The sequence below is a fragment of the Panulirus ornatus genome, chromosome 5 (genome assembly GCF_036320965.1).
Source record: "Panulirus ornatus isolate Po-2019 chromosome 5, ASM3632096v1, whole genome shotgun sequence".
Taxonomy (NCBI): Eukaryota; Metazoa; Arthropoda; class Malacostraca; order Decapoda; family Palinuridae; genus Panulirus; species Panulirus ornatus.
In genome coordinates this window covers 38,795,035-38,821,420 of record NC_092228.1, presented here as the reverse complement: position 1 = coordinate 38,821,420, position 26,386 = coordinate 38,795,035, and the positions used below count along the sequence as shown (strand labels likewise).

Genomic DNA, 26,386 nt, shown 5'->3' with positions numbered 1-26,386 from the left:
CAGCAAGGCCAGCAGGCTCCGACAGACCCCCAACAAGGCCAACAGGCTCCGAGAAACCCCCAACAAGGCCAACAGGCTCCGACAGACCCCCTAACAAAGGCTAATTGGCTCCAACAGACCTCCCCACTGAGCCAGCAGGCTCCGACAGACCCTACTAGACCCTAACAGCTCCAACAGGCACCTTCTGCTCCGTCCAAAAGTAGTGGTAGGCAGAGCTACGAGTGCCTGGTGCGAGTCATCATACACCAACGTCTACAATATCAACACAACCTCTGTTCACTACAGATCATCACTAGTTACAACGTTACACTAGACGACCCCATCCGCTGGCAGACTCAACATACTATACATATCCTGCCTAACTTGTGTACACTTTGTCCACAAAAATCCACAAGAGCAAAGATTCAGACAAGTACAGGCGAGTCACAGAGACTTTACAGTACCACAGACTTACATACAGACCATGACTCGATGTAACATTTGATGACAACCCTACCAGATAACTGCCTTCTGAAACAAGTCTACAACCTTACATACATATACTCCAGCTAACTAAAGACTACAACCCCATATAGCCATACACTGGAGACTACAACCCCATATAGCCATACACTGGAGACTACAACCCCATATAGCCATACACTGGAGACTACAACCCCATATAGCCATACACTGGAGACTACAACCCCATATAGCCATACACTGGAGACTACAACCCCATATAGCCATACACTGGAGACTACAACCCCATATAGCCATACACTGGAGACTACAACCCCATATAGCCATACACTGGAGACTACAACAACTATAGAATGTAACTTGTGACTGAATCCAGAGCCTATGTCACCGTCCTGTGTTACCTGCTGCCCACTAAACATCCGATCTTCTGGCGACTACAACTACAGTTGCTTCCTACAATACAGTTGAAGGTCACGACTGTAACCCTATCTAGGGTACTTGAAGAAATTTCCAGAGACAGTTTGTGTTGGAACTTGAGTGTTTTGTAAACATATGGACTATAATATACTCCCAACGTACACTGCCTTGTGCAGATAACATTATTGTTGTTGTGTCATTACTGAACTTATTGTTCTTATAACGTGATGAATATTAAGGAAACATGTTGAAAGTACCGTACCCTCCTCACCCATGCTCCTCTGTGCACACATTTTTTAAAATACTTAACGAAGAGAGATACTACATGTGTACTGTTTGTCAAAATTAGTTCACCAAATGACATGTGATGTGTTCAGGTTTGACCTTCCTATTTCACGAAAATTTACATTTTCATCTTGAAACAATTTTTCTTTCAACAATTACTGAAATAATTCACAGTGACAGTAATAATGTTCTTGATGTATTGTGTACCTCTCGCTAAATTTAGAATTAACCTACTCAGCCTACATCAACATAGTTAAATGATATACGAGTGAGTTTAATACCCCATATGGCTTTATAAAGACAGCAGCGTATTGTCTAAACATTGTTCACGGATATTACTACACTGTTAAAGCTAGACCAGGATCATTGGTCAACCTTCACCTGGAGTCTTCACGTGGTTGTTTCTGTTTGACAGACACACGAGGTTTACCCGAGGTACACCGAGCATCGTCCAGACCTGACCACACTTGTCATATTCTCACCAACATGTACAAACTGAACGTCTTTAAAACAAGGGTTCTCCACTTCTTACAAAACTCTATAATGGTGATTACTTCTCGTCTTCTGTAATGTTATACACTATTGTATATACGGTCTGTCCTCACTCATGACTTACTGCACCTGATGGCCAAACTCATCATTTCCTAATGTTTTCGTTTTTGCCATTACAATATCATAGCTATTATTATTATTATTATTATTATTATTATATCATTATTAATAACCATCTGGTTCCTCAGGTCAATGTCAATTTTATCTCTAATATCAAAATCATCTTTTATGTTATGACTAAACATACAGAACATTAACCAGAGTTATTTAACAAATATATATATGGCCATGGTGTAATATGCCTCACTGTATATCGTAATGATATATAATTCACTGTATATGTTTGTGCTGTTGTATTACATTTCACTGTACATGGTTATAATGTTATAACCTTCACTGTGTATTACAAATATCTGCTTTTCGTTGTACACGGCCACAATAATGTGACACGGATCAGTGTTTTCAATCAGTGATATAACGGGTTATATAACGAAAAACATTTCCATGTTATATGTACCTACAATAAAATATGTTTACGTTTAAACGTACAATTCAATGTTCACATAATTCAGGTATCCAAGAGTTGAACTTGAACTTGTGTTCCTGGTAACTTTTGGTTATAATGGTGATTTAAATACAATGAACATGTCAATACTCGCATATCATACATAGTCAACACAACACAGGTTCAAATGCAGTTCTCTGTGACCAAAGTGTTCAACAATAAATCTTTGTATGTATTTTGTTTATGATTCCTACTGCATAAAACAAAATACGTATAACATGTTTTCTGACGAAACACACATCACCTGCTCCTCTACTTTGCCTCTACAAAAGCATTTTCTCATTCTTGAATCTAATTCGAATACTATGAAAAAACTCGAATATTCGACACATTTTCCCAGAACTCCTTTACATGTAACATATACACCAAGTATCACTATACACATAAGAAACAAAAACACAGGAAATTGTTATGCTTTTGGTATACACTCTGTATCCCTATACACTTAAGATATACCAAACCAATATTCTGGTACACTCTGTATCCCTATACACTTAAGATATACCAAACCAATATTCTGGTACACTCTGTATCCCTATACACTTAAGATATACCAAACCAATATTCAAGATTTCTGTACACATACACTCAGTATTCCTAGACACATGAGAAAAGTTTAACCCATTAACAAACCATCACAGTTGATGATACGTTTCTCTGTGAGGTAAACAATGCTGCTCCAGCTTGCTGCCATTACCTTTGTTTCCTTGTGTTAGTCAGAGTTCCATAATGTGGTGTACCCCATCCTTCTAAGGTACCATATATAACTGCTTATGTTAACAAGACTTAGCTAACCTAATATACTACCTTCTTGTCTACAAGATATACCTGTTCGCATCTTATGTCAGCACAAGTTAGCTGACAATTTATCTTGACTCTATAAAGTGTATACATTGCATTATACCACAAAGTTAACAATGTAATACACCTTAAACTTCGCTATAAAGTGATTATGGTCCCATGTTGACACAATGAATCCCTTGCAATATCATAAATCAATACACATCAATACAAAGCTTATGACTATGTAAGAAGAAAACATATGTATCTCGTACACACATGAGCAAGATATTCATACAGACTAAGAATCAGTTGTATGGGCCATATAAAGACATCACACCATCTACTACCAAACTGGAAAATAGAGAAAATTGCGTCGTTTGAACTAAATATATGGAAACTGAACAGACCAAGGAGCAAGTCAGCAACGAAGTTCATTGTAAAATATACAGTAACAAAATTGTATGACGTCATTCATTACGTAACACACACTACAGCAGACAACCAGAAGCTTGTAGTGTGGGACGACAACAGCAGACAAATCTTCTCCCATTTTCTATACATGTTAGCGTATGTTGCACGTGTGGTAGGTGTATGATGCTGGCTTACTGACCCACTGTTGTGTACCATAAACAACAACAACATGTCAGGCGCCTGGTGGTGGCACGAAGAAAGATGAACCTCTCCACTGGGACGACATTCAACCCACCCTCCACCCTTCCCTTCCATCACCCTCAACCCCCTCCATCAAAGGGAAGGTTTCACCCATTCCCCCCACCTAACCCGTCACCCCCTAACACTCCCGCTGGCACACACACACACACAAGGGCACCACAGTGTTGTGACGAGGCCCTTGGGACAAGTAGTGGGGGTGGGGGGGTGATCACCAGTGGCCAGGCCTGGCGCAGTGCCGCAGCTGACGCAGACCAGAGCGCACACATCGCCTGGCGCAGTGCCGCAGCTGACGCAGACCAGAGCGCACACATCGCCAGGCGCAGCCCAGAGCGCACACAGCCAGTACGACCCCGGGCCACACACACACACGCACGCAGATCTGACGTTCTTAAGGACATGTGAGTATACCTCGTCAACATTATACACTGTTGTACGATCATGTTACACTGTTGTACGATCATTATACACTGTTGTACGATCATTATACACTGTTGTACGATCATTATACACTGTTGTACGATCATGTTACACTGTTGTACGATCATGTGTAAACTCAAAATCAGTCCAGTGGATGAAAAAGACCAAGTGATTATGAACTGAATACGACCAACCAGAACCTCTCTCTCTCTCTCTCTCTCTCTACGTAACCATACATTTTTCTGCTATGATCGCTAAGTGTCAGCCATGTTCCTGACCTTCCCTCGTCCAGTGGTAGTCATGATAAACTTCCTTTGAGAGCTATGCACTGCTGACCTTCCCCTCTGGTCACCACTACCTCTACATAAGCCACACACACACACACACACACACACACACATGTACAGTCTTACACATGAAATTCTTCCTCGAAAAAACTCCATAGTTTCCCTCCTGCTGAATCGACTTTTTATATACTTAGATGTAATTTTGTTCCTTCGCTTAAAATGTTCACATATTACAAGAATGATGACCTACACAAGTAAACATAACCACCAGTGCATATGTGTGTGTGTGTGTGTGTGTGTGTACGTGTTCTTCCCCACCACCATCCCCCACCCCCACCACATGATCCCGTCCCACACCCCTACCACAAGACCCCACCAACCCCACCATCAGTGTGGACAAAGTGAGAATTGTGTGGGTAGGATGAAACAACCAGACTCTTGACACCCTCCTGTGTGTGTGTGTGTGTGTGTGTGTGTACAATCTGTATAGTATATACTTCTGTATCATCAGTTCACAAGTGTACATATGCCAATATACATACATTTTATGATGTGTATACATCAGCATCCACACAATGATCTAAGAGTATCTAACTGTATTCCAGTATGTATACATGTATATCTACACGCAACCCAGATTCATGCAGTAAACGCGGGTCTCTCCCTGTGTGGCCGTCCTTGTTCGTGTGTTGTTGTTGTTGGGTGAGGTGAAGTCAACATGATCCTCTGCGAGAGAGTCACTTGCTTCTCCTCCTCCAGCTGTGATCTTGTATTTCTAGAACACTTCTAACACACATATATCAAATCCATTCTTCTCTGACGTCCTCTACGAAATCAGTTACTTTAACCTACTTACAATAACTCAACGATAATGATAATTCTTGAATCTTTTTGAGCACGACGGAACGACCCTTGAACACGACGGTACGACCCTTGAACACGACGGTACGACCCTTGAACACGACGGCACGACCCTTGAACACGACGGTTCGACCCTTGAACACGACGGTACGACCCTTGAACACGACGGCACGACCCTTGAACACGTCGGTACGACCCTTGAACACGACGGTACGACCCTTGAACACGACGGCACGACCCTTGAGTGTCCTGGTGTTACCTCGAACCTTTCTATTGGCTCCTGAAACCCAAAGATGCGCCGCTTCCAGTAGTAGGGAAATACAGACTCCTTTGGAGTGAGCACTTCTTTGCCGGAACTGCACAGTGAGTGGCACGGCCCCATCAAAGGTGACACTTCACTGCTGATGTAGCCTCAAGCAGTCCAGTACATGGCACGTGTGTGGCGTGTCTGCCGCATGATATTATAATCATCTTCACTTGCAGAAAAACACACACACACGCATCAGTCATGTGCGTCTCCCGGCCCTGGGCCGTCACCCTCCTGCTGCCGCTGCTGTGGGCGTGTCTGTGGGTGGGGACAGCAGGTGTGGGCGGCCAACAGGAGCAGTGGGGGTCGTGTCATGACGTAGTGTGTCGGGAGGTACAGAACCAGATGGAAGGCATGACCAGACTCAAGCGAATGAGAAATTATATAATACAAACGGTAAGATGAGGTTCTCTCTCTCATACATATTATATATATATATATATATATATATATATATATATATATACACACACACACTTGTAGACTACGAGGGTAAATCAAAGCAGGAAAATTTGCTTAAGCGCTTTCATGTATTTGAAAACATCAGAAGCAAATAGTAAGAAATCATAGATGGAGGACAATAGTCACCAGGAGATGTTAACATCTCCAGGTATCTTGGTATATTGTCCTCCATCTGTGTTTCTTACTATTTGCTTCTGATGATGTGTTCAAATACACGAAAACGCTTAAGCAAATTTTCCTGCTTTGATTTACCCTCGTGGTCTACAGGTGTATGTGATCAAGCTATCCCTTACCAGGTCAACAGAGTCTACATTCTACATACTTATAGTCGTAGTTCTGATAACATTCCTGACAATATAAAACTATGGTAGCAATAACACTACACTCACTGTCTGCACTGCATTCAAATACTGCCTCTCGTTGACGTCACCTGACGTCAGATGCACGTGATGAAGACCTTGTTGGCGTCACTGGACGAGGAGGTCTTCGACACGACGCAGGACATCACAAGGTTCATAGGACATCGGTGTCCAGCGGTACACGTCTTACTGGAGGAGTTCCAGCAGGTAGGTCATGTCTTACTGGAGGAGTTCCAGCAGGTGGGTCATGTCTTACTGGAGGAGTTCCAGCAGGGAGGTCATGTCTTACTGGAGGAGTTCCAGCAGGGAGGTCATGTCTTACTGGAGGAGTTCCAGCAGGGAGGTCATGTCTTACTGGAGGAGTTCCAGCAGGGAGGTCATGTCTTACTGGAGGAGTTCCAGCAGGGAGGTCATGTCTTACTGGAGGAGTTCCAGCAGGTAGGTCATGTCTTACGTCACAACGAGGTGATCCAGCTGTTGGCAGGAGATTGTAGGTACACTTTCCTCCAACTTATTGTTCAGCAGAAAATGGGATACGAGATCTTGCAACTTGTGGCTGGTTAGATCTACAATCATACATACATAACACCTTCACTCTCCAGTGCAGGCAGGTCCAAGTTGACTGTAGCCTCTCTGGAAATGACGGTAAGTTTCTGATGATTAATCAAGATCTTGTGTCTCCATCTTGATACCGCCAGAATCAGGGCAGTTCAGCCATGAAATAATCATAGTTTTACTGTAATATTTCCTTAACAGGATCAGGTGTCAGGACCGCATCGCCAACCACCCCACTTCTGGCTCCCGTCCCTCTGTGTATGTCATGTGTGATCGTCTGCCACAGTTGTTGTCTCGTTACCAACACTGGTGTACCTCAGGGTTCTGAACTGTCTCCTACATTCTTCCTCATTTCCACCATCAAGATTCATTACTATTACACTTTAGTGAGAGTTTTATTCTCTACTTTCAAATCAGTTCCATCTCAGGTTTCATCTAAATCCCTCTAAGATATTTCTGTAACTATATTGCGGCCGAGTCAAAATGAAATCCTTATGATCCTTAGTGGGCGATGAAGGTGTGGGTTACAGGTACGTTACAGGTGTATAGTGACCTTCCGTCAAGGGATAAGTACAGGATTATGAACTTTAAAGCCACACTACAGGACCATGTTACTGTCCTCACATCTTCCGCCGTACAGGATTGTGTTAACATGAGCAACGTTGTTACAGGAGTTCCATGACGACGACCTGCAGACCACTACACAAATCCAGGGTTCTCCCGGGTACACCACCTCACAAGACCTCACCGTCACACAAGAGGTCAGTCTGTCAGTCAGTCAGCCAGTCAGTCCTCCACTGTAAGATATCGAAAATTATATCAAGTTTTTAATGAATGTTGTCTATCAGTCTTACTGTCCGTCGGTACGTGTGTCTGTATGTATGCCTCCTTACATATGTCTACGTATTTTGTGTGTAGCTGTATAATTACTTGTATTTACCTAAGTGTAGTGCAAGGGGAGGGAGTTGTACACTTGTGGAGCCCCATTTCTTGAACCTTCAGTATCATGAAACTTTTCAGATTTCTGTATGTCCCTAACACAAATTTATCATTCAATTTATTCCGTTCATACTTTCTAAATTCTTTTCTAACCAATCTCTTGCTTAGTTCATGGTATGTTCTCTGGTGGTTCTATTCCTACATCTTATGAAGAACTGTCCACAGATGATTTCATCAAAGTGGGTTAAAAACAGACACTGTGTTCTGATTACCGGTTTTGTAAGGAGGAGACGTCTAAACTTGCATATACCAAATGTTTTTACTCCAGGGGGAACAAGTGTGTGTACTGATAAGGTTAGGTTCAAGTTACTATACTGTAGTTAAGTCTGTATAGTTAGGGTAAGTAAAGTTACTTACCAAAGTTGTAGTCAATCACGTTAAATACAGTGAAATTAGTCACTAAAAATTATCAAGATTCTTAACGAAAAAAAATATTCACTATGATTCATACAATCTTGCTTAACCCAGACATAGGCTCTTACAAAGTTTTGTTTCTAACTATGAAATTAATAACAAAGTTCTTTTTCCTCTTCCTCTCTTCACATTAAACTTGAAACGTAAATAATTTCGAATCAAAGTGACTTCCAGGCTCTAACATGCACACATACAAGTAGTCCTCCAAATTTTGTAAACAGACTCAACATTTGGTTCACCATGCTGTAACCTACACTACAGACACCCAATTATCAACACAAACACACCCATTCCCTTACCTCAAACTACCTCTAAATCTATATAGTCAACATGCCTTCCTGTTCAGCTTACTTTCCCTCTAGTGCGCAACTATGTAAACTATAGTTTCTCATTTACTCATTCCAGAACCAGGAGACAGATGATGAAGACGAGGATCAGTCTTGGCCTCGGATACATCAGACCACAGGATCGTCGCACAACAATATACATGGGTAAGGGTTCCAGTGTTTTATTTCTCATGATTTTACGTCGTATGTGATACTATGGGCTTGAACCTTGCCATGCATTCTCTCTGTATATGACTTGGATTTCTAGCTCCGAATGACGTGCATTTTGTCTTTCATCACCATGCATTCCAACTCTTGTCGTCCTTCATACCTGCTTTTGATGTCATTTCTAAGTGCAGACGTCCCCCTCACTAGTGATGTCAGCTCAAGTCATATTCTGGCCCTGAAGTCAGTTATTTCATTTAGTCTGGAAGTTATGCATCGCAGCTCAGCATGCTACGCACCCCAGCTATAACAACACCACACATCTATAACAACGTTACACATCTATAATCAAAACATTCCAGTTGGAGGTTCATTACTTTCTAAGATTCAGTTTGAGGCACATCTTCCCGTGTTGCGTTGATCGCCTCTTCAAAAAGCTTCTTCCTGCCTCAAACACTTCCCTCGTCTACTTGCTCATGCAGTTTCCATTGGATTATATCTCTTCCTGTTCTAACAGGTCTGGAAGCATCCTGGAGGTGACCAGCCCTCAGAATAACGGAACCAGTGAAAGCGGCGGTTATTACACCAGTAGCAGCAGTTTGGACAGCAGCAGAACTACTGATAACATCCACACAAACGACGGTAGACAAAAACTGACCAACAAATTTGATGAAACAGCTACAAGTCAACAGCAAACCACAAAACATCCTAAAATGTTTACTGGCAACCCCGGCAGGGGAGGGACGGTACCCGGCTACAACAACAATGGAGGAACGGGATCTGGTTACGGTGGAGCCGATAGTGTGAGCAGTGGAACGGACTCCACCTGGGGAACCTCAGGAACAGTGTGGAGTAATAGAGGACCAGGGAGCGGGGGTGGTCATGGTGGACCAGGTAGCGGGAGAGGTCATGGTGGACCAGGGAGCGGGGGAGGTCGTGGTGGACCAGGGAGCGGGGGTGGTCGTGGTGGACCAGGGGGAGGTCGTGGTGGACCAGGAGGAGGTCGTGGTGGACCAGGAGGAGGTCGTGGTGGACCAGGTGGAGGAGATGGCAGCATGTGTCGCGGTGTGTCGCGAGACAGTCCACACTGGGTGTTGGGGCTCGACACTTGGTGCCCAGAGAACTGTGCCCTTGGTTACTGCCCAGCAGAATATTGCGTGTGTTGAGGGCGAGCATCAGGCCTGACCTGACCCACACGAGCAGGTCTTTCCCTACACCAGGATATATAATCTTTTAAACTGTAGGTACGACGGTACGATCAGGGACTACGCCATTAAGACCCTTCGATATGATGACCCCCTAAAGGTCAGGTTAAATGACAATCAGTCTACCAAGGGTCGTACCGTCGTGCTGAAGAGCTTATACCAACTCCAAACTAAACAGCCAGATAGACAGATAAAGAAATAGATATTAACACAAATAGACCTACAATGCATCTAATAAAAATTCACAGCCAATAATTTAGCACTTAACACCATCACATATTTTAATGCTATATAATAACACCAGCAATGTTACTGATACATAACAATCCCTCCAACCCTGTGTTCTAAATGTTTAACACAACACAAAGCTTCTTGTCTATATGATACTTCAAGGTGAATATTGTTCCTTAATCACCTATCACAGGTTCATAGTGTGCATTTTAAAACGAAAATAAAGATAAAAGTGACACATTCGAAGTTTTAAACGAGGAAAACCGTGTGGATCAATGTGATTACATTACCCGTGTGAATCAATGTGATTACATGACCTGTGTGGACGAATGTGATTACATTACCGTTTGCACGAATGTGGTTACACTACTTTGAACTCCCAGACGCTTATTTCTCTGACAGAACAGAAGACGCTCATCAATATGGCCTAAGAAATTCTATTTCATATCAATTTCACACTCAGGTTTTAATCATGCCTAAAATCGATATCATTCATATATATGCATAACATATATATCAAAGACACATATAAGAGTGATCGAATAATGAATGATTGCGTGAGCCATGTTATAGAAAGATGTGAAAGCAAGACGAGTATGATGAAGATGGTTAGCTGATATGGTTTGGACATGTGTACAGGTTAAGGGAGGAGAGGCTAATTATGAAGGAACATGTGTCGAAAGTGAAGGAAGCAAGTAGACGGGGAAATCGAGGCGATGGTGGTGGAAGGATGGAGCAAGAGAGACTTTGATGGGGCCAGATGTAGGAGGGAGAGAGGCGACCCTAGAATACAATAGGGAACTGGAGTCGTATGTTATACATGACATGACCTGCTGTCACTGGACTCAACCACGGAATATGAGGCTGTCTGTGGAGTAGGACTGTGGAGAGGAAGCTTTGGTTTCGGTGCATTACGAGCCAGGTAGAGGGGGGATGTGAGCGAATGAGGAAGCTCATAGTCTGTTCCTAGCGCTACCATAACCCTGCAGGATACGGCCAACAAGTACGGAGAAACATCTGACTTCAGGCTTGCCTGGTGGCACAAACCATTCCAGGATAATCCTGGAAGTCATCTTGCTACAGATCAAAGTACGATACTTGTACCTCTCTCTAAATCCTTACGAGTCTTAGCAACTATTAATAATAACTCATTATAAGACTATGGTCTACCATAGTTATATACACCGGTAATCCCCATCACAAACTACTACTGTCTGAAGGAGCAAATCTCAAATATTGATTCAATAAAAAAACTGGAAAAGACTACAAAATATAAAATAGATACCCAAACATCTTATTTTCTTTGATTTACAAACGGAAGTGTTCATGAGGAACTATAATAAATGTCACAAACCAGGAATCAGGTGTAAACAAACACTACCTCCAGCCACTTAGGTAGAGATTTCAAGATCGTTGGGCCTCTGCTTGGCCCGACACGGGCACTTGGCGGCCCGTTCCTTGGTTTCTATGCATGGTCTTCCGAGACGCAGGAAACTTCTTGTGGAGATGGTCCTGGGAGGCCTATTTTCATCTAGGAGGTCGGGGGTAATGACCTATGATCTAGAGCAGGTGTTCCATATGGGTCTTCCGAGTCTTGAAGCAGTGAGGCCGCTGGAAGTACATGGTCTTCCTCACTGAAGTCAGTGAGTCTTGAGCGTAGACTATGTCACTTGACAGTCCAGCATGTACGTTGTCTTCCAGTAGGCACGTTGACGGCTCCTGACAGAAGACGCACTCTCTCATGACGTAGTCAATTTTCTGCCAGCTACATTGGTACCTCAGTCGTAGACGGTGTAGACTGACTAGGGCTTTCCTGCTCATGTCTGTCGTTATATGATGGGTTCCAATAACGTGGCCACCACGTACCACTTGAATGACATGGATCCAGCATTGTAAGTCTCCAGGAGATTCATCTCGGCCCGGAGCCTTGCTGCTTTCTGTAGCTGGTGATTCATTTATTGCAGGCTCGCTGCAACATGCACCTGGAAGTTGCTAAAACGTGTAGCTGCGTTAGCTGCCTCGTCTGCTGTCTCGTTTCCCTCGATCCCAACGTGACTGGGGATCAGTGTATGGTGACGGGACGTCCCTGTCGCTGCAGCCCTTGGAGTTGAGCGAGGATCGAGGTGACAAGCTTGATGTTGTCCTTTGGGGCGACCGTGTTGCAGCGCTTGCACTGATGACTTGGAGTCCGAGTGTGTTATCATGAGCTTCGAATGCGTGGTGGCTGCATGTTCCAGGGATCTGGAGATGGCAACCAACTTCGTCAATAGTGAGGAGCAGCCATCTGACAGCCTCCAGAGGCGAGTATGACCTTGGGTGTGGAAGGGCGCCGCCCCCGACCTGCCCTCATCTGTCTGGTCCACTGAGCCGTCTGTGAAGTATGCTACAGCCTCAGCAGATGTCTCAGCCATGGCTCTCAACGCCAGTCTTCTCAGGTCTTCCTACTGGAGGCTGGACTTCTTGTCTCCCAATGTTGTGACTGCGAAGGTGGCTGGTGGAAGGTCCCATGATGATGTGGTGTATCCTCCGCCTCCAGTATGGATGCCGCCGCTTGAAACACTTGGATGTAGTAGGTCTTGAGCACCTCCAAGTTGGCCCCAGCATCCCGTCTGTCCTCGTGAAGCAGAGGGCCATCCATCGCCCTTATTTTGGATGACAGATGGATGAGCAAATGGGATCTTTCTTCGTCTGTTTCTGACCTTACCTCAACCAAGCGTGATTACAAGGCAGAACACCAATACAATATACCGCATCATCTTATAACTCCATAACTCAGACATAAAATTATTATAGGGGGACAGCGCGAACGCAGTTCCCCGCTACCAAAAATTACGCACTCGAGTTGACCACTTTTGGGTCAATCGCAGGGGTCAACGCCACCGGGGTGCAATGGTGGGCCTCGCCCCGGGGGAACCACCTTCATGATCATGGTATCCCCTGTGCCAGGTAAGTATGCTGCAACATTGCAATACCATTGCCAGGCTGCACTACACTGAGCACAAAGTACCGAAGGTCTTACGTTTATGTGAAGAATTTCAAATTATTGAGGCATAACTGCTGTAATGTCTTCCCAATGTACTTAATCATCCTTTACGATTTTGCGAAACAATTTCGTAAAGGAACAAGAAAAAGTAAGTATCAAAATACACATTGCACACCACAAACATTTCCACACAAGATGGAAATTGTAAACAAGAGCCGGACATCTATCCCCTTAACTATATTGTTTATCATTTTCATTGCAGTATTATGTACAAAACGACTCCATCAAAAAATTAGTCACTGTTATTCCCTCTCTTCATTACCAGCACGAAACCTGTTACAATATATGTTACATGATATCACAAACACAACTTAAGATATACCATAATTACATGACATTTTCTCTGGATTTCTTCACAAGTTCGATTCAAAATATGTGAGGGACTCATGTAATATGTGACTTTATAACTAGATGAAACTAGCTGTAGTTTCGGTGACGAGGGTGCGATGTGTAATATCAATTGAAAGTTTGTTATAAATGTACGGCAGTGCATTAGTGTTAATGCTATACAACGTAAACACCCCTGCCATGGGGGCCCTGCACCATCAACTCCGCGCCCCAATCAGGAGCAAGAATATGAAGAAATTCGTTACATTTTACATAATGCACACGTCCACCTACGTGCATAATACATGGGCAGCTCTGTGCCAGTTCTGGCATCACGAGGACACACACTCGACCAGTGCCAGTAATGACACACACAAGAACGGATTGTCAATGACAAGATCTCGCACCAAGTCAGGTCCTCGCGAACCTTCATACACACACACACACACACACACACACACTGATGTTCACTGTCAATTATCTACGATAAAGATGAGAACAGAGATCATGTCTGAACAAGAGTTGAACAACTTTTAGATAAAGAATGAACAGTGTGTGTTATGCAAAGCTTCACCAAGGACAACACTAGCAGGAACTTTGGTCAATAACATTCCGTCATTTTGGTAAATAATGGAACGAAGATGACGACTATTTCTCATACCTTTCATTCCAATAGACAACCTTATATTTCGCAATATATAAATTCAAACAGGCATTTCTCTCTCCTGACTCTCCAAGGTAATGAATATCTACGAAATTTGTGTAGCTAAACAAGTAATTCATTTACGACATAAGCGCCTGAAATAAATTCAGGACCGACTTTTACAAAAGTGTCAAACATCTGAATGACTGATGAATCCAAGCGAACCTATTAATCCTAAAAGATTCATGCTGTGAAAACCGTCCTAATCTGATTCCAATAAAATCAGATGCCAATACAAAGGTTCCAACTCGAATATCACGATAACTTTGGCGTGATCGGAAAATCAAATGTGATCTTCAATAAAACAGTTTGTAATATGAAATGTTATCCAAAACTACATTTTCCTTCAATATGCTGCTAAAAGAAACTTTGCTGAATAAGCTTCACAAGGATAAATACAATAAACAATATATTCTTAAATGCACTTACGTAAATAGGTAAATATATACACATGTGCACCTCTAGATTGTGAACAAAACAACTGCTTCCTACAATAACCTATAAACATTTTAATATGTTACAGGCTTCATATAATTTAGAACCAATATAAGGGATTATATTTGAGATTATTTTAAGCAATGAATGTAAACTGAAACTTCATTTTCCACTGTAATGTTCAATTACTTGTATAGAGATAAGTAACCAGTGTGGTGGTACTCAGTGGATCGCGGTGTACCCCGGATTTTCTCTGGCAAATAAACTTACCTTGCACAGGAGATACCGTGATCACGAAGGCGGTTCTCTCAGGGCGAGGCTCACCATTGCACTCCGGTGAAGCTTGACCCCTGCGATTAGCCCAAAAGTGGTTAACTCGAGTGCATAATTTTTGTTAGCGGGGGACTGCGTTCGCGCTATCCCCTAATGATACAATCATCCAAGATAAACCCATCACATCAAAGACTATCAATGGTTCTGATGACCTACGTTATGTAGTCTGGTGTATTACTGTCTATGGAATGAATGTCCGCATTTCGGTGAAGCTGCGTGTTGTGTACTGGTTAATAGGACAAGTGGTCACATTCGGATCTTCGTACGTTCCTTCAAACTAGTGTACCATGTCTAGGGTACAGTACACAACACATGAAAACTTGTTTTCAACTACCGAATATAATCAAGATCGAAATAAATAACTATGCTTTATGGCAAGGTTTATATAAGCATAACAAGTATGAATAAATGAGACTATAAATATGTAAATATCACTAGACTACCTTTGCCCGTTATAACATGCTAAATGCAATACCACTTCTTTCCACTTCATGATCAACAAACACTTCAAGACGCATCTTACCGACGACTCTTACTTTAGTATTCATTTCTATACATGATCACTGGGAAGGTACAGAGCAGATCTCTGGTCAGTAAGCGTTTACTAATCGTCCCCAACTCTTGGACGTGGTCAGGTTCGGAGTGGTGCGTCTCCCAGGAGTTTGGGGCTACATTTTCCGAGATACGAACTTACCGGGAATATTGCTTCTTCCTGGATGGAGGATATGTTACGATGACCAGGAGCAGCAGGTGTTACCTATGTTGGGTCTGGCTCCTGCAGATTATAGTGATGATGTCACTGGTAGTGTGAGCTCCTCTTGTCAAGTCCCAGATCATGTCAAGAAGGTAGTGTTCCAGTGGCTTGGCGTCGGCTCCTGCCAGTATATACATCCCCGATAATCTGTCGACAACTGTTGTACATTTGTATCCGTCCTGATCGAGGAGGACTGAACTTGGGTCAGTTTCGACAAGGTCTTATCAGTGTTCCGTGGTTCATCGCGCCTGGCCAACAGGTACCATCTGGCAGAAATGGACATTTCGTTCAAGGCGTTAAATAATTTTTTCTTGTGGAACCTTGCCATTTTCTTGCGTTGTTCATGTTTTCCTTTGGCTCACCAGAACCTGTATGCTTACGTTGGCGAAACACATAGCTGCCTCAGCTGCCCTGACCGGGATCTCATTTCCCTCAATCCTACGTGGCTGGGAATCCAATGGAGGATGAGCTGACGATCCTGAGGGTAAAACCTCTGGAGTGTGGCAAGGATCAAGGATACGAGTGTGATGTCATCTGTCTTGTGACTGCTACAACGTTTGTATTGCTCTCTTGGAGTCACTGTGTATTACGAGAGGGTTGGAGTATTCCTTCAATATATCGTGCAAAGCTTTGGATATCGTTATCAGCGATATATACAGCGGAGCAGCCCTTCCTTAGCCTGTACAGGAGAGTCTGACCCTGGGTGTGGAATGCCCCTCCGGATCCTCCTCCCGTCAAGTCCACTGAGGTCGAGTCGTCTGTGAGGCACAATGGTGTTTGAGGTGGCATCACAGCGATATGGCTTCCAGGGACAGTCCTTCCAGGTCCCCCCGCTGGATACTGGACTTGCTGGCCCCCAGTGGTGTGACTGCAAAGGTGGCTGATGGCGGAACAGTGCACTCGTTGCTGTGAGCGTCTTATACGTTCCTGGTGTATCAAGTCGCCTGCATATGATGAATAACGTTGGCCTTCACGTGTGACCAAGCGGAACCTCGCACCTCAGGTCATGGTGGAGGGCGATACTGATTGTCTCTCTGCAGACGTCTGCACGTCCAGTCACCAACTGTTGGTCAGGAAACCGGTTGTCATCTGTCTGACTCGTAATGCAATGGATGACGACTCGGTCTCCATCTTTTGGTTACAGATCCTGGTCCAAATATGTCCACCAATCATGGTTCTGAGGGCGCCACTTTGGATGACCTCCAACATGGTCAGCTGTTCGTTCCTCAATGCGACGAGCGGCGCAGTGACCGAGAGATTTGATGACGGCAGTGTAATATATTTTCAGGTGTGAATGTTGGCACCCACAACTGATGAGTGACCTCAGGATGTTGTGTCCGAGGTACCCGAGATGTGGTCTGAAAGTCAGCTTCTGGTCTAGCCACACTCCAAGGTGTTGACTGTCGACCCAGGCTACCGGTGTGTGTGTGTGTGTGTGTGTGTGTGTGTGTGTGTGTGTGTGTGTGTGTGTGTGTTGTGCAGGGAGAGTTTCCTGTCTGGTGTGGCTCAGCAGAGCCATCGACTCTCCAGTTTGCTGGGCTGATCTCGAGGTCAAATCAGGTGCACTGATTTCCTCTCGAGTCGAGCGCACAGTGCACCTGCCAATCCAGCGAGCTTCTCTTATTATGAACTGAAGGTCATCATCTGTGTAGCAGAGGTGCGTTCCACTTGGCCTCAAACGAAGCTGAACTAAATTTTCCATCAGGACGTTGTACAGTGTCGAACATAGGATACCTCCTAGCAGGACGCCATGTTGCAGGTCTATTTAGGTCAATGTGATCCCCTTAAAGCGCACCATTGCTTCTCTCTGTGTCAGGAAGTCCTGGACCACTTCACCTCGGACACCTTTTTGCGACCAGCGTCGCCAGTGTAGCCATTGGAGTACGCAGATCGAAAGCTTCCTCCGGGTCCAGGAGTACCACATCGGCTGGCTTGTTGTCCACTACCAAGAGTATGTGGATGATGGTGTTTGCTGTTCCTCTGTTTTCGATGCATGCGAATATGCTAGGATGTAGAGGGCAAGCTTTCCACATGAGCTTTGTGAGAGAGGTCCATCCTTCAGTCTTGGCTTTGGAGCTACGGAGGGAGCTAAGGACTTGGCTTCTCAGGCATTCTGAGCTTCAGAATGGCCCGTATGTCTGCTTCTTTTCATTTCGATGGAAGTCTTCGTGTTGTCCACGAAGCAATAATTACGTACAGTAATGTGTCGTGTCCAGTTACTCCAGCGTGGCGAAACATGGAGCATGTCACCGTGTCGGATCCCAGTAATGCGTTTTGTGCATCTACTGCAACGAGAAGAAGCTTGGAGTTTGTGAGCCTGTTAACAACTTGAAGAAGGGGTCACGAAATATCTGATTATAAAGAGCTTTCTCATAGTTTGATCTGTGTGTAGTTCCTGTGAGGTAATAAAGTCATGGTAGCAAGATCTTAAATCACTTGAGATGAAGCAATTCATCACATCTTACACAACACAATCCGCCTAAGAGCTAACTGCACAAGCTATACATGGGTCGCCCTGTGCTAGTAATGGCTTTAAAGACACAAGGTACGTATGATCAATAACCGAAGTCTACAACAAATTACAAGACTCTAATCATTCTCTTACATGTGTCAGTTTACAAAAGCAATTATATAGAGGGACGGCGCGAACGCAGTCCCTCGCTAACAAAAATTACGCACTCGAGTTGACCACTTTTGGGTCAATCGCAGGGGTCAACGCCACCGGGGTGCAATGGTGGGCCTCGCCCCGGGGGAACCACCTTCATGATCATGGTATCTCCTGTGCCAGGTAAGTATGAATGCTACTTTACAATCTACAAGCAGCCAACTTATACTGAAGAACAATATACCTCACTGTTATCTTTATGTAAGAACACCAATATGATAAAGCCGTATTCTAAGACATTCAATCAAATTTCATGAAGTCAGTTTTTCTGAAAGTCTGTAATTTCATTAAAACGATTGACAATTTTGCAAACTTCAAACCACTTAGTAATCTAATGTTTACTTTTCTCCAAGTAACAATTTTCAAGCAAGTACTATACTAGTTTATCCTGAAGAACCGAATTTATTTGGTATGAAGCAATCTTATGAGATCTTACATGAGACAACACCACAGTTACACATGGCACAATAATGGCACACATGAGGACCTTCTGTCATTAAGAAGAGCCCACAAGATTACTTTTACCCACACATAACCAACACATCCTCGAACTGATCACTCACTTTACCCACACATAACCAACACATCCTCGAACTGATCACTCACTTTACCCACACATAACCAACACATCCTCGAACTGATCACTCACTTTACCCACACATAACCAACACATCCTCGAACTGATCACTCACTTTACCCACACATAACCAACACGTCCTCGAAATGATCACTCACTTTACCCACATATAACCAACACATCCTCGAACTGATCACAGTTTAGAAAGAATAAAGTACTTCATCACAATTTACACAACAGACATCCACCTAAAAGCTCACTGTACAACGTGTAGAAGGTTCGCCCAGTGTCACTCATGGCACTGTATGCAATACATCCGACTTGTACAGTTTACATGAGGGAAAGTGGGTGTGAACTGGAGCTACTTCACACTGGGCCAACAGGAAAACTAAATTTTGAATTCCGAACACTGGTCTTAGTGTGTCGAGACAAAGTAATTCATACATAGCATAGAAGAATACAAGGCTTGGTATAGTACACTTCCCTTCCATATGTATGACACACTAAGAATAGGCAGTCAACGACACGAGCCAGGCTTTGTCTTGACAAATATTTATACACATGAAAACACACACGCTAAAGCTGGACTACACTTTACTATTTCAGAATTGTCTAAAATAATCCTTATGTATCATAATCGACAGCAACAGTTTAATACTGATTGGTAATAATTTCATAATATTTTCGGAAGACAAGATGAAATTATATAGAGGGACGGCGCGAACGCAGTCCCTCGCTAACAAAAATTACGCACTCGAGTTGACCACTTTTGGGTCAATCGCAGGGGTCAACGCCACCGGGGTGCAATGGTGGGCCTCGCCCCGGGGGAACCACCTTCATGATCATGGTATCCCCTGTGCCAGGTAAGTATGCTTGACTACTAAGCCATCTGACACCAACAAATCTTTACTGAGGAAAACTGAACTAGTTTGCCATATCTATGCGAGAACCTGAACACTTTGCTCTGGCATTCTTTCATATTTCCTTAAAATTCAAACAATTTCATTTTTCCTAAAGTACAAAGACTAGATTAAAAGATCAAACAAATAAATTACAAATTATTCAGTAATGTAACGCAATCATTTTCTGCACATGGCCTCAATGATCCAATACGTCCTCCTCAGTATTAAAGTGATAGCATCAACCTCGTCAAATATCAAAAGTTATCCACAGAACTTTATGTCTCTGATTTATGAACATAACTACAAGTAACATCATACCTACGTTCCCTGTGGTCCTGCATCTGTAACATTAATATCAAAAACTAGTGTTGGTGTGAGTGTTCAGTGTCTCCCTGACTATCATCGTGTTCGTCAACAGAAGATGAACGTCCCGTATTCCGTATATCCACACTCAGACATAAGAAGTGAAGTAGGATGACCAGAGGTACAGTGACTCATAACGGGAAGGTTAGCAAAGACTCTGCAAACATTATACTCTGCCTCGCTCTCAACCAATGACGCATGCTAACATGTTGACCACCTGGGATGTTTGTTCTTCTGGTCCTAACACCATCAGATATGAAAGTTAGTGCTGTCGTCAAAACCGGGACGAATGCACATATGTTTAACCTCCCACTCTGCTGGAAGACACATTCACAAACATTTGTTCTGTCAAGCACCAAGGTGGAGTCACCCACGGAAGCATGTACATAAGAGCCGTAGTCTAATTCTGATCTACTCTCGTACTAAGACACCAAGAATAAAGATTTTGTACCGTCACACAACGACCATACCATTCCAGGTTAAGAATTTATAACTTTTACATATTTGTTCACTAAGTGATGAAAATGTGCTTTGCAAGTCTTTCATCGAAGTATACTCCCAAAAATTAGATGATTTTAGAAAGGTATCAGATGGTTATATAGAGTTATATGCAGAGTTTGGATCTCAAACGTTTTTGGTAAAATTAACAATTCATTTGGCCGATGAAAATTTAAAACGTCTCTGCACGGACCACTGTTCAAGGATTCAAGGATGGCGCGAACCTTCAAGACAATATTACATCTGTGGACGAGCATCACACGATATGATTATCGCCAAACAGTACCTAACGATTCTAGGGATGGATGCCGTTGACAGAATTAACTGAACATTATCATTAAAAGAGTTGGACTTAGAACACTTCCTTGTGGCACTCCATTGTTCAATACAAAAGTGCCTCATGTAACGATTGTGGTCAAAAAAAAAACTGACAGTAAAAGTCTTGCCATCCAATAAATTCTGAATTGAAATCTGAAAAACCATATCACAAACCACGAGCCTGTGATGTTTGTGAGCCTGTTTTTTCAACATCAATAAAAACCACTTGAAAATTACTTTTAAGTGAACAGATTTCCTCATTTCACTTCATGGTTTAGTGTGCTTCTGTAAAGACCGAAACCACATTTCAAGAGCATTCAATAACTCTGCTGTCCTTACAAGAAAAATGAATACTTCAGTTTAACTTTCCCTCCATGATCTGCACAAGTAACTAGCCAGTGAAATAACTTAAAAATAAATTGGTTTTCGGGAAGCATTCCTCTCTTGTAGAGACGAGGCCATGCCTAGTGCAGGCGACTCTGTACACACACACACACACACACACTAGTATCATATCAAACATAATTATTGAGTGGGAACTTTGTAAAACTATGTCCTCTTGCCTAAGGTTAGATCACACAGTGTAATGGCCTTGTTACTATAATAAACAACCTATTTGGAATGAAGCACTTCTTCATATAATAACACACACATCCATCTACGAGTCCAATATCCAATAATCTACACTTAAACATGGACCGCCGTACCGATGATGGCACACTTGAGAATGATGGCACACTTGAGAATGATGGCACACTTGAGAAAGATGGCACACTTGAGAAAGATGGCACACTTGAGAATGATGGCACACTTGAGAATGATGGCACACTTGAGAATGATGGCACACTTGAGAATGATGGCACACTTGAGAATGATGGCACACTTGAGAATGATGGCACACTTGAGAATGATGGCACACTTGAGAATGATGGCACACTTGAGAATGGGGTCATCTAAAACATCCCTTGGCATATTGTCTTGAATCTTGACATCTTCACAAGCCAGAAACTGCTATTATGACCAAACCAGCCAGATTCCTGGGTGTGTCATCACTAGCACAGGTCAGGTGTGTGTGCTCGGGGTGCCATTACTGACCCAGGGTCACCCATATGTACCAGCAGTGTAGTGGGGTCGTAGGTGGGTGTACGTGTTGTGGAAAATGATAAATTTCTTCATTCAAATGAGTCAAGAAAAGCTAAGATTGTGCCCACTTGGCATATATAGGATCTTGGCAATGACAATCCGGTTTCAGGTGTCCCACAACTGGCACAGGTCGCGGGTGTGTACTTAGCATTCCACTACTGGCACAGGTGGGTGGGTGGGGAGGTGTGCCCTGGGTGCCTGTGATGGTACAGGATGACCCGTGTGTAGCTGTAGTGTGGTGGCCTCTACAGTAAATGTGGCTCGTGTAAGATATCATTACAAATAAATTTCATTCATGATTGACATCAGTCCTTACAATGTCTACAGCATGAAAATATACTAAATAAGCTGTATGAACTTATCATACACATAGATGGACAGACATACTGGTAAATGAATGATACGTCATACAGATACAAACACAGACAGACAAATTGTATGTAAAATGTATACACATTAGACTGCATGTTGAACTAGGCAACAGCTTCCACCAAAGGATTATTACATACATTCTAATCTCTTAATTCACAAGATACTTTACAATAATGTAAGTAAGAAATAAATAAATATCATTTCATGGTACTGAGAAGTCTTACAATTTCAGTTTGGTTAACAACGTTCTGAAACTTGTATAAAAAATCATCCATGTTTTGATAGTCCTGAGGGTAGCAGAGCCTGACCTGGGGTTCAAGTGTATCAATAAACTTACCTGGCACAGGGGATACCATGATCATGAAGGTGGTTCCCCCGGGGCCAGGCCCACCATTGCACCCCGGTGGCGTTGACCCCTGCGATTGACCCAAAAGTGGTCAACTCGAGTGCGTAATTTTTGACAGTGGGGGACTGCGTTCGCGCTGTCCCCCTATATGTACACATACATATCACGTCAGAAACTAAGAAAGATCGAATCAATACTGTAGAAATCTCTGCAAGTGTAAACTGTCCTAAACTATTCCATCCCAAAATTAAAAAGTTTACGAACTTATGAATTTCTTGATACTTTCTAGTCCTATATTACTGCAGAGCTCAATATTCTTGTATAGCGCGTCACCAAATGCAGAGTAATCTTCATGCAACACTGAACGAGCCATCATGTTGTGAGAGATGTCATTACAGGATTAACCTGACCATAATGAGCAAAGTGGAGTCTCGTGTTGCAAAGTTATAGTTATGTAAAGATTCTCGACAGACTGGACACTGCCAGGATTGGCATGAACTCTTGTTAACTGTACATGTTCCCGGATGTGTCATGACAGTCACAGGTCAGGTAAGTGCGGCAAACGTCGGTGTAACTCCACTGTCTAACAGGCTCTTAAGCAGATGTTTTGTGTAAAATGAAGAAAAGCTTCACCACAAATAAAGGTGCAACTCATGTTAGCCTGGAGGTTTTTCACTAGGCCTTACGGTAGTAATAAATATATATATATTATTTACCTCCCAATCGACTTGACCCTCAACCCTACATTATCTAATAACCTTGCTCTTATTCACATTTACTCTCAACTTCCTTCTTTCACACACTTTACCAAACTCAGTCACCAGCTTCTGCAGTTTCTCACATGAATCAGCCACCAGCGCTCTATCATCAGCGAACAACAACTGGCTCACTTCCCAAGCTCTCTCATCCACAACAGACTGCATACTTGCCCCCCTTTCCAAAACTCTTGCATTCACCTCCCTAACAACCCCATCCATAAACAAATTAAACAACCATGGAGAAACACACCCCTGCCGCAAACCTACATTCACTGAGAACCAATCACTTTCCTCTCTTCCTACACGTACACATGCCTTACAGCCTCGATAAAAACTTTTCACTGCTTTTAACAACTTGCTTCCCACACCATATATTCTTAATACCTTGCACAGAGCATCTCTATCAACTCTACCATATGCCTTCTACAGATCCATAAATGCTACATACAAATCCATTTGCATTTCTAAGTATTTCTCACATACATTCTTCAAAGCAAACACCTGATCCACACATCCTCTACCACTTCTGAAACCACGCTGCTCTTCCCCAATCTGATGCTCTGTATTCCCCAGAGTATTGTACCTAGTGTACACGGGGCACGAGGTACCGCCAAGCCTTATGCTATCATAAATATATCGTTTATCTACAAGAACAATTTGGTAAAGTTCCTTTTCTCATTTTCTGAGCAAATTAACTTAAATACATATCAAATCATTTAAAGTTATATGCAGTCGTATGAACGTGCATTTACAACATATCTTAAGATTATTTTCTTCTGTAGCATTGTTGTGTTGACAGTACCGATCACCTCGACCAAATAAAACAAAGTCTCTACTGTCACTTGTCTTACATTAACGTAGAAACTTTACTATACTGTAGAATGAAACCTTATCGTCGAAATCATTGTTACACTTACAGAAGGTACCATTTAAACCCAGCGCACCAGCGCCCTACGTATAACCTGACATGAGGTTGACGAGGGCCTATGTGTACATAACAACCGCACCTGTACTTAACAACCGCACCTGTTACATAACAACCGCACCTTACATAACAACCGCACCTTACATAACAACCGCACCTGTAATAACAACCGCACCTTACATAACAACCGCACCTTACATAACAACCGCACCTGAACATAACAACCGCACCTTACATAACAACCGCACCTGTACTTAACAACCGCACCTGTTACATAACAACCGCAACCTGTACATAACAACCGCACTCTACATAACAACCGCACCTGTACATATACAACCGCACCTGTACAAACAACCGCACCTGTAATAACAACCGCACCTGTAATAACAACCGCACCTGTAACATAACAACCGCACTCTACATAACAACCGCATCTCTACATAACAACCGCACCTTACATAACAACCGCACCTTACATAACAACCGCACCTGTACATATACAACCGCACCTGTACATAACAACCGCACCTGTTACATAACAACCGCACCTGAACATAACAACCGCACCTGTACATAACTACCGCACCTGTACATAACAACCGCACCTGTACATAACAACCGCACCTGTTACATAACAACCGCACTGTACATAACAACCGCATCTCTACATAACAACCGCATCTCTACATAACAACCGCACCTGTACTTAACAACCGCACCTGTACTTAACAACCGCACCTGTACATAACCGCACCTGTACAAACAACCGCACCTTACATAACAACCGCATCTCTACATAACAACCGCACCTGTTACATAACAACCGCACCTGTAATAACAACCGCACCTTACATAACAACCGCACCTGTAACATAACAACCGCACCTGTTACATAACAACCGCACCTGTAATAACAACCGCACCTGTACTAACAACCGCACCTGTACAAACAACCGCACCTGTACTAACAACCGCACCTGTACTTAACAACCGCACCTGTAATAACAACCGCACCTTACATAACAACCGCACCTGAACATAACAACCGCACTGTACATAACAACCGACCTGTACATAACAACCGCACCTGAACATAACAACCGCACCTTACATAACAACCGCACCTTACATAACAACCGCACCTTACATAACAACCGCATCTCTACATAACAACCGCACCTGTACTTAACAACCGCACCTGTAATAACAACCGCACTGTACATAACAACCGCTCCTGTACATAACAACCGCACTGTTACATAACAACCGCACCTGAACATAACAACCGCACCTGTACTAACAACCGCACCTGTAATAACAACCGCACCTGTAATAACAACCGCACCTGTACTTAACAACCGCACCTGTTACATAACAACCGCACTCTACATAACAACCGCACCTGTACTTAACAACCGCACCTCTACATAACAACCGCACCTGTTACATAACAACCGCCCTGTACATAACAACCGCACTGTACATAACAACCGCATCTCTACATAACAACCGCACTGTACATAACAACCGCACTGTACATAACAACCGCTCCTGTACATAACAACCGCATCTTACATAACAACCGCACCTTACATAA

The 26,386-nt window shown here is 43.2% G+C and overlaps 1 protein-coding gene, 1 long non-coding RNA gene and 5 other non-coding genes across 7 annotated transcripts in view; 3 read left to right on the top strand and 4 right to left on the bottom strand.

The window, feature by feature from the left end:
- LOC139748673 (uncharacterized) overlaps positions 1 to 26,386 on the bottom strand; it is a 45,993-nt gene that overhangs the window by 7,052 nt on the left and 12,555 nt on the right. The gene's annotated exons all lie outside the window — the stretch shown is intronic.
- LOC139748671 (uncharacterized) lies at positions 3,940 to 10,564 on the top strand. The gene is made up of 7 exons (XM_071661952.1): positions 3,940 to 4,134; positions 5,785 to 6,004; positions 6,511 to 6,636; positions 7,656 to 7,745; positions 8,803 to 8,888; positions 9,406 to 9,869; positions 9,912 to 10,564. The coding sequence occupies exons 2-7, from the start codon at positions 5,810 to 5,812 to the stop codon at positions 10,052 to 10,054; spliced, it is 1,104 nt and encodes a 367-aa protein (XP_071518053.1). The 5' UTR covers positions 3,940 to 4,134; positions 5,785 to 5,809; the 3' UTR covers positions 10,055 to 10,564.
- LOC139748817 (U1 spliceosomal RNA) lies at positions 13,116 to 13,278 on the bottom strand. Its single transcript, XR_011712826.1, has one exon. It is a non-coding gene; the product is annotated as a U1 spliceosomal RNA (small nuclear RNA).
- On the top strand, positions 15,095 to 15,258 carry LOC139748823 (U1 spliceosomal RNA). The gene has a single exon (XR_011712832.1). It is a non-coding gene; the product is annotated as a U1 spliceosomal RNA (small nuclear RNA).
- Positions 18,553 to 18,715, bottom strand: LOC139748825 (U1 spliceosomal RNA). The gene has a single exon (XR_011712833.1). It is a non-coding gene; the product is annotated as a U1 spliceosomal RNA (small nuclear RNA).
- LOC139748819 (U1 spliceosomal RNA) lies at positions 19,870 to 20,032 on the bottom strand. Its single transcript, XR_011712828.1, has one exon. It is a non-coding gene; the product is annotated as a U1 spliceosomal RNA (small nuclear RNA).
- LOC139748821 (U1 spliceosomal RNA) lies at positions 23,087 to 23,249 on the top strand. Its single transcript, XR_011712830.1, has one exon. It is a non-coding gene; the product is annotated as a U1 spliceosomal RNA (small nuclear RNA).

Bases quoted from the DNA above. Each gene is read 5' to 3' on its own strand.
- LOC139748671 (XM_071661952.1), top strand. From the start codon at position 5,810: ATGTGCGTCTCCCGGCCCTGGGCCGTCACCCTCCTGCTGCCGCTGCTG. The intron at 6,637-7,655 runs GTAGGTCATGTC...ACGTTGTTACAG, and splicing joins TACTGGAGGAGTTCCAGCAG to GAGTTCCATGACGACGACCT. The intron at 8,889-9,405 runs GTAAGGGTTCCA...CTGTTCTAACAG, and splicing joins TCGCACAACAATATACATGG to GTCTGGAAGCATCCTGGAGG.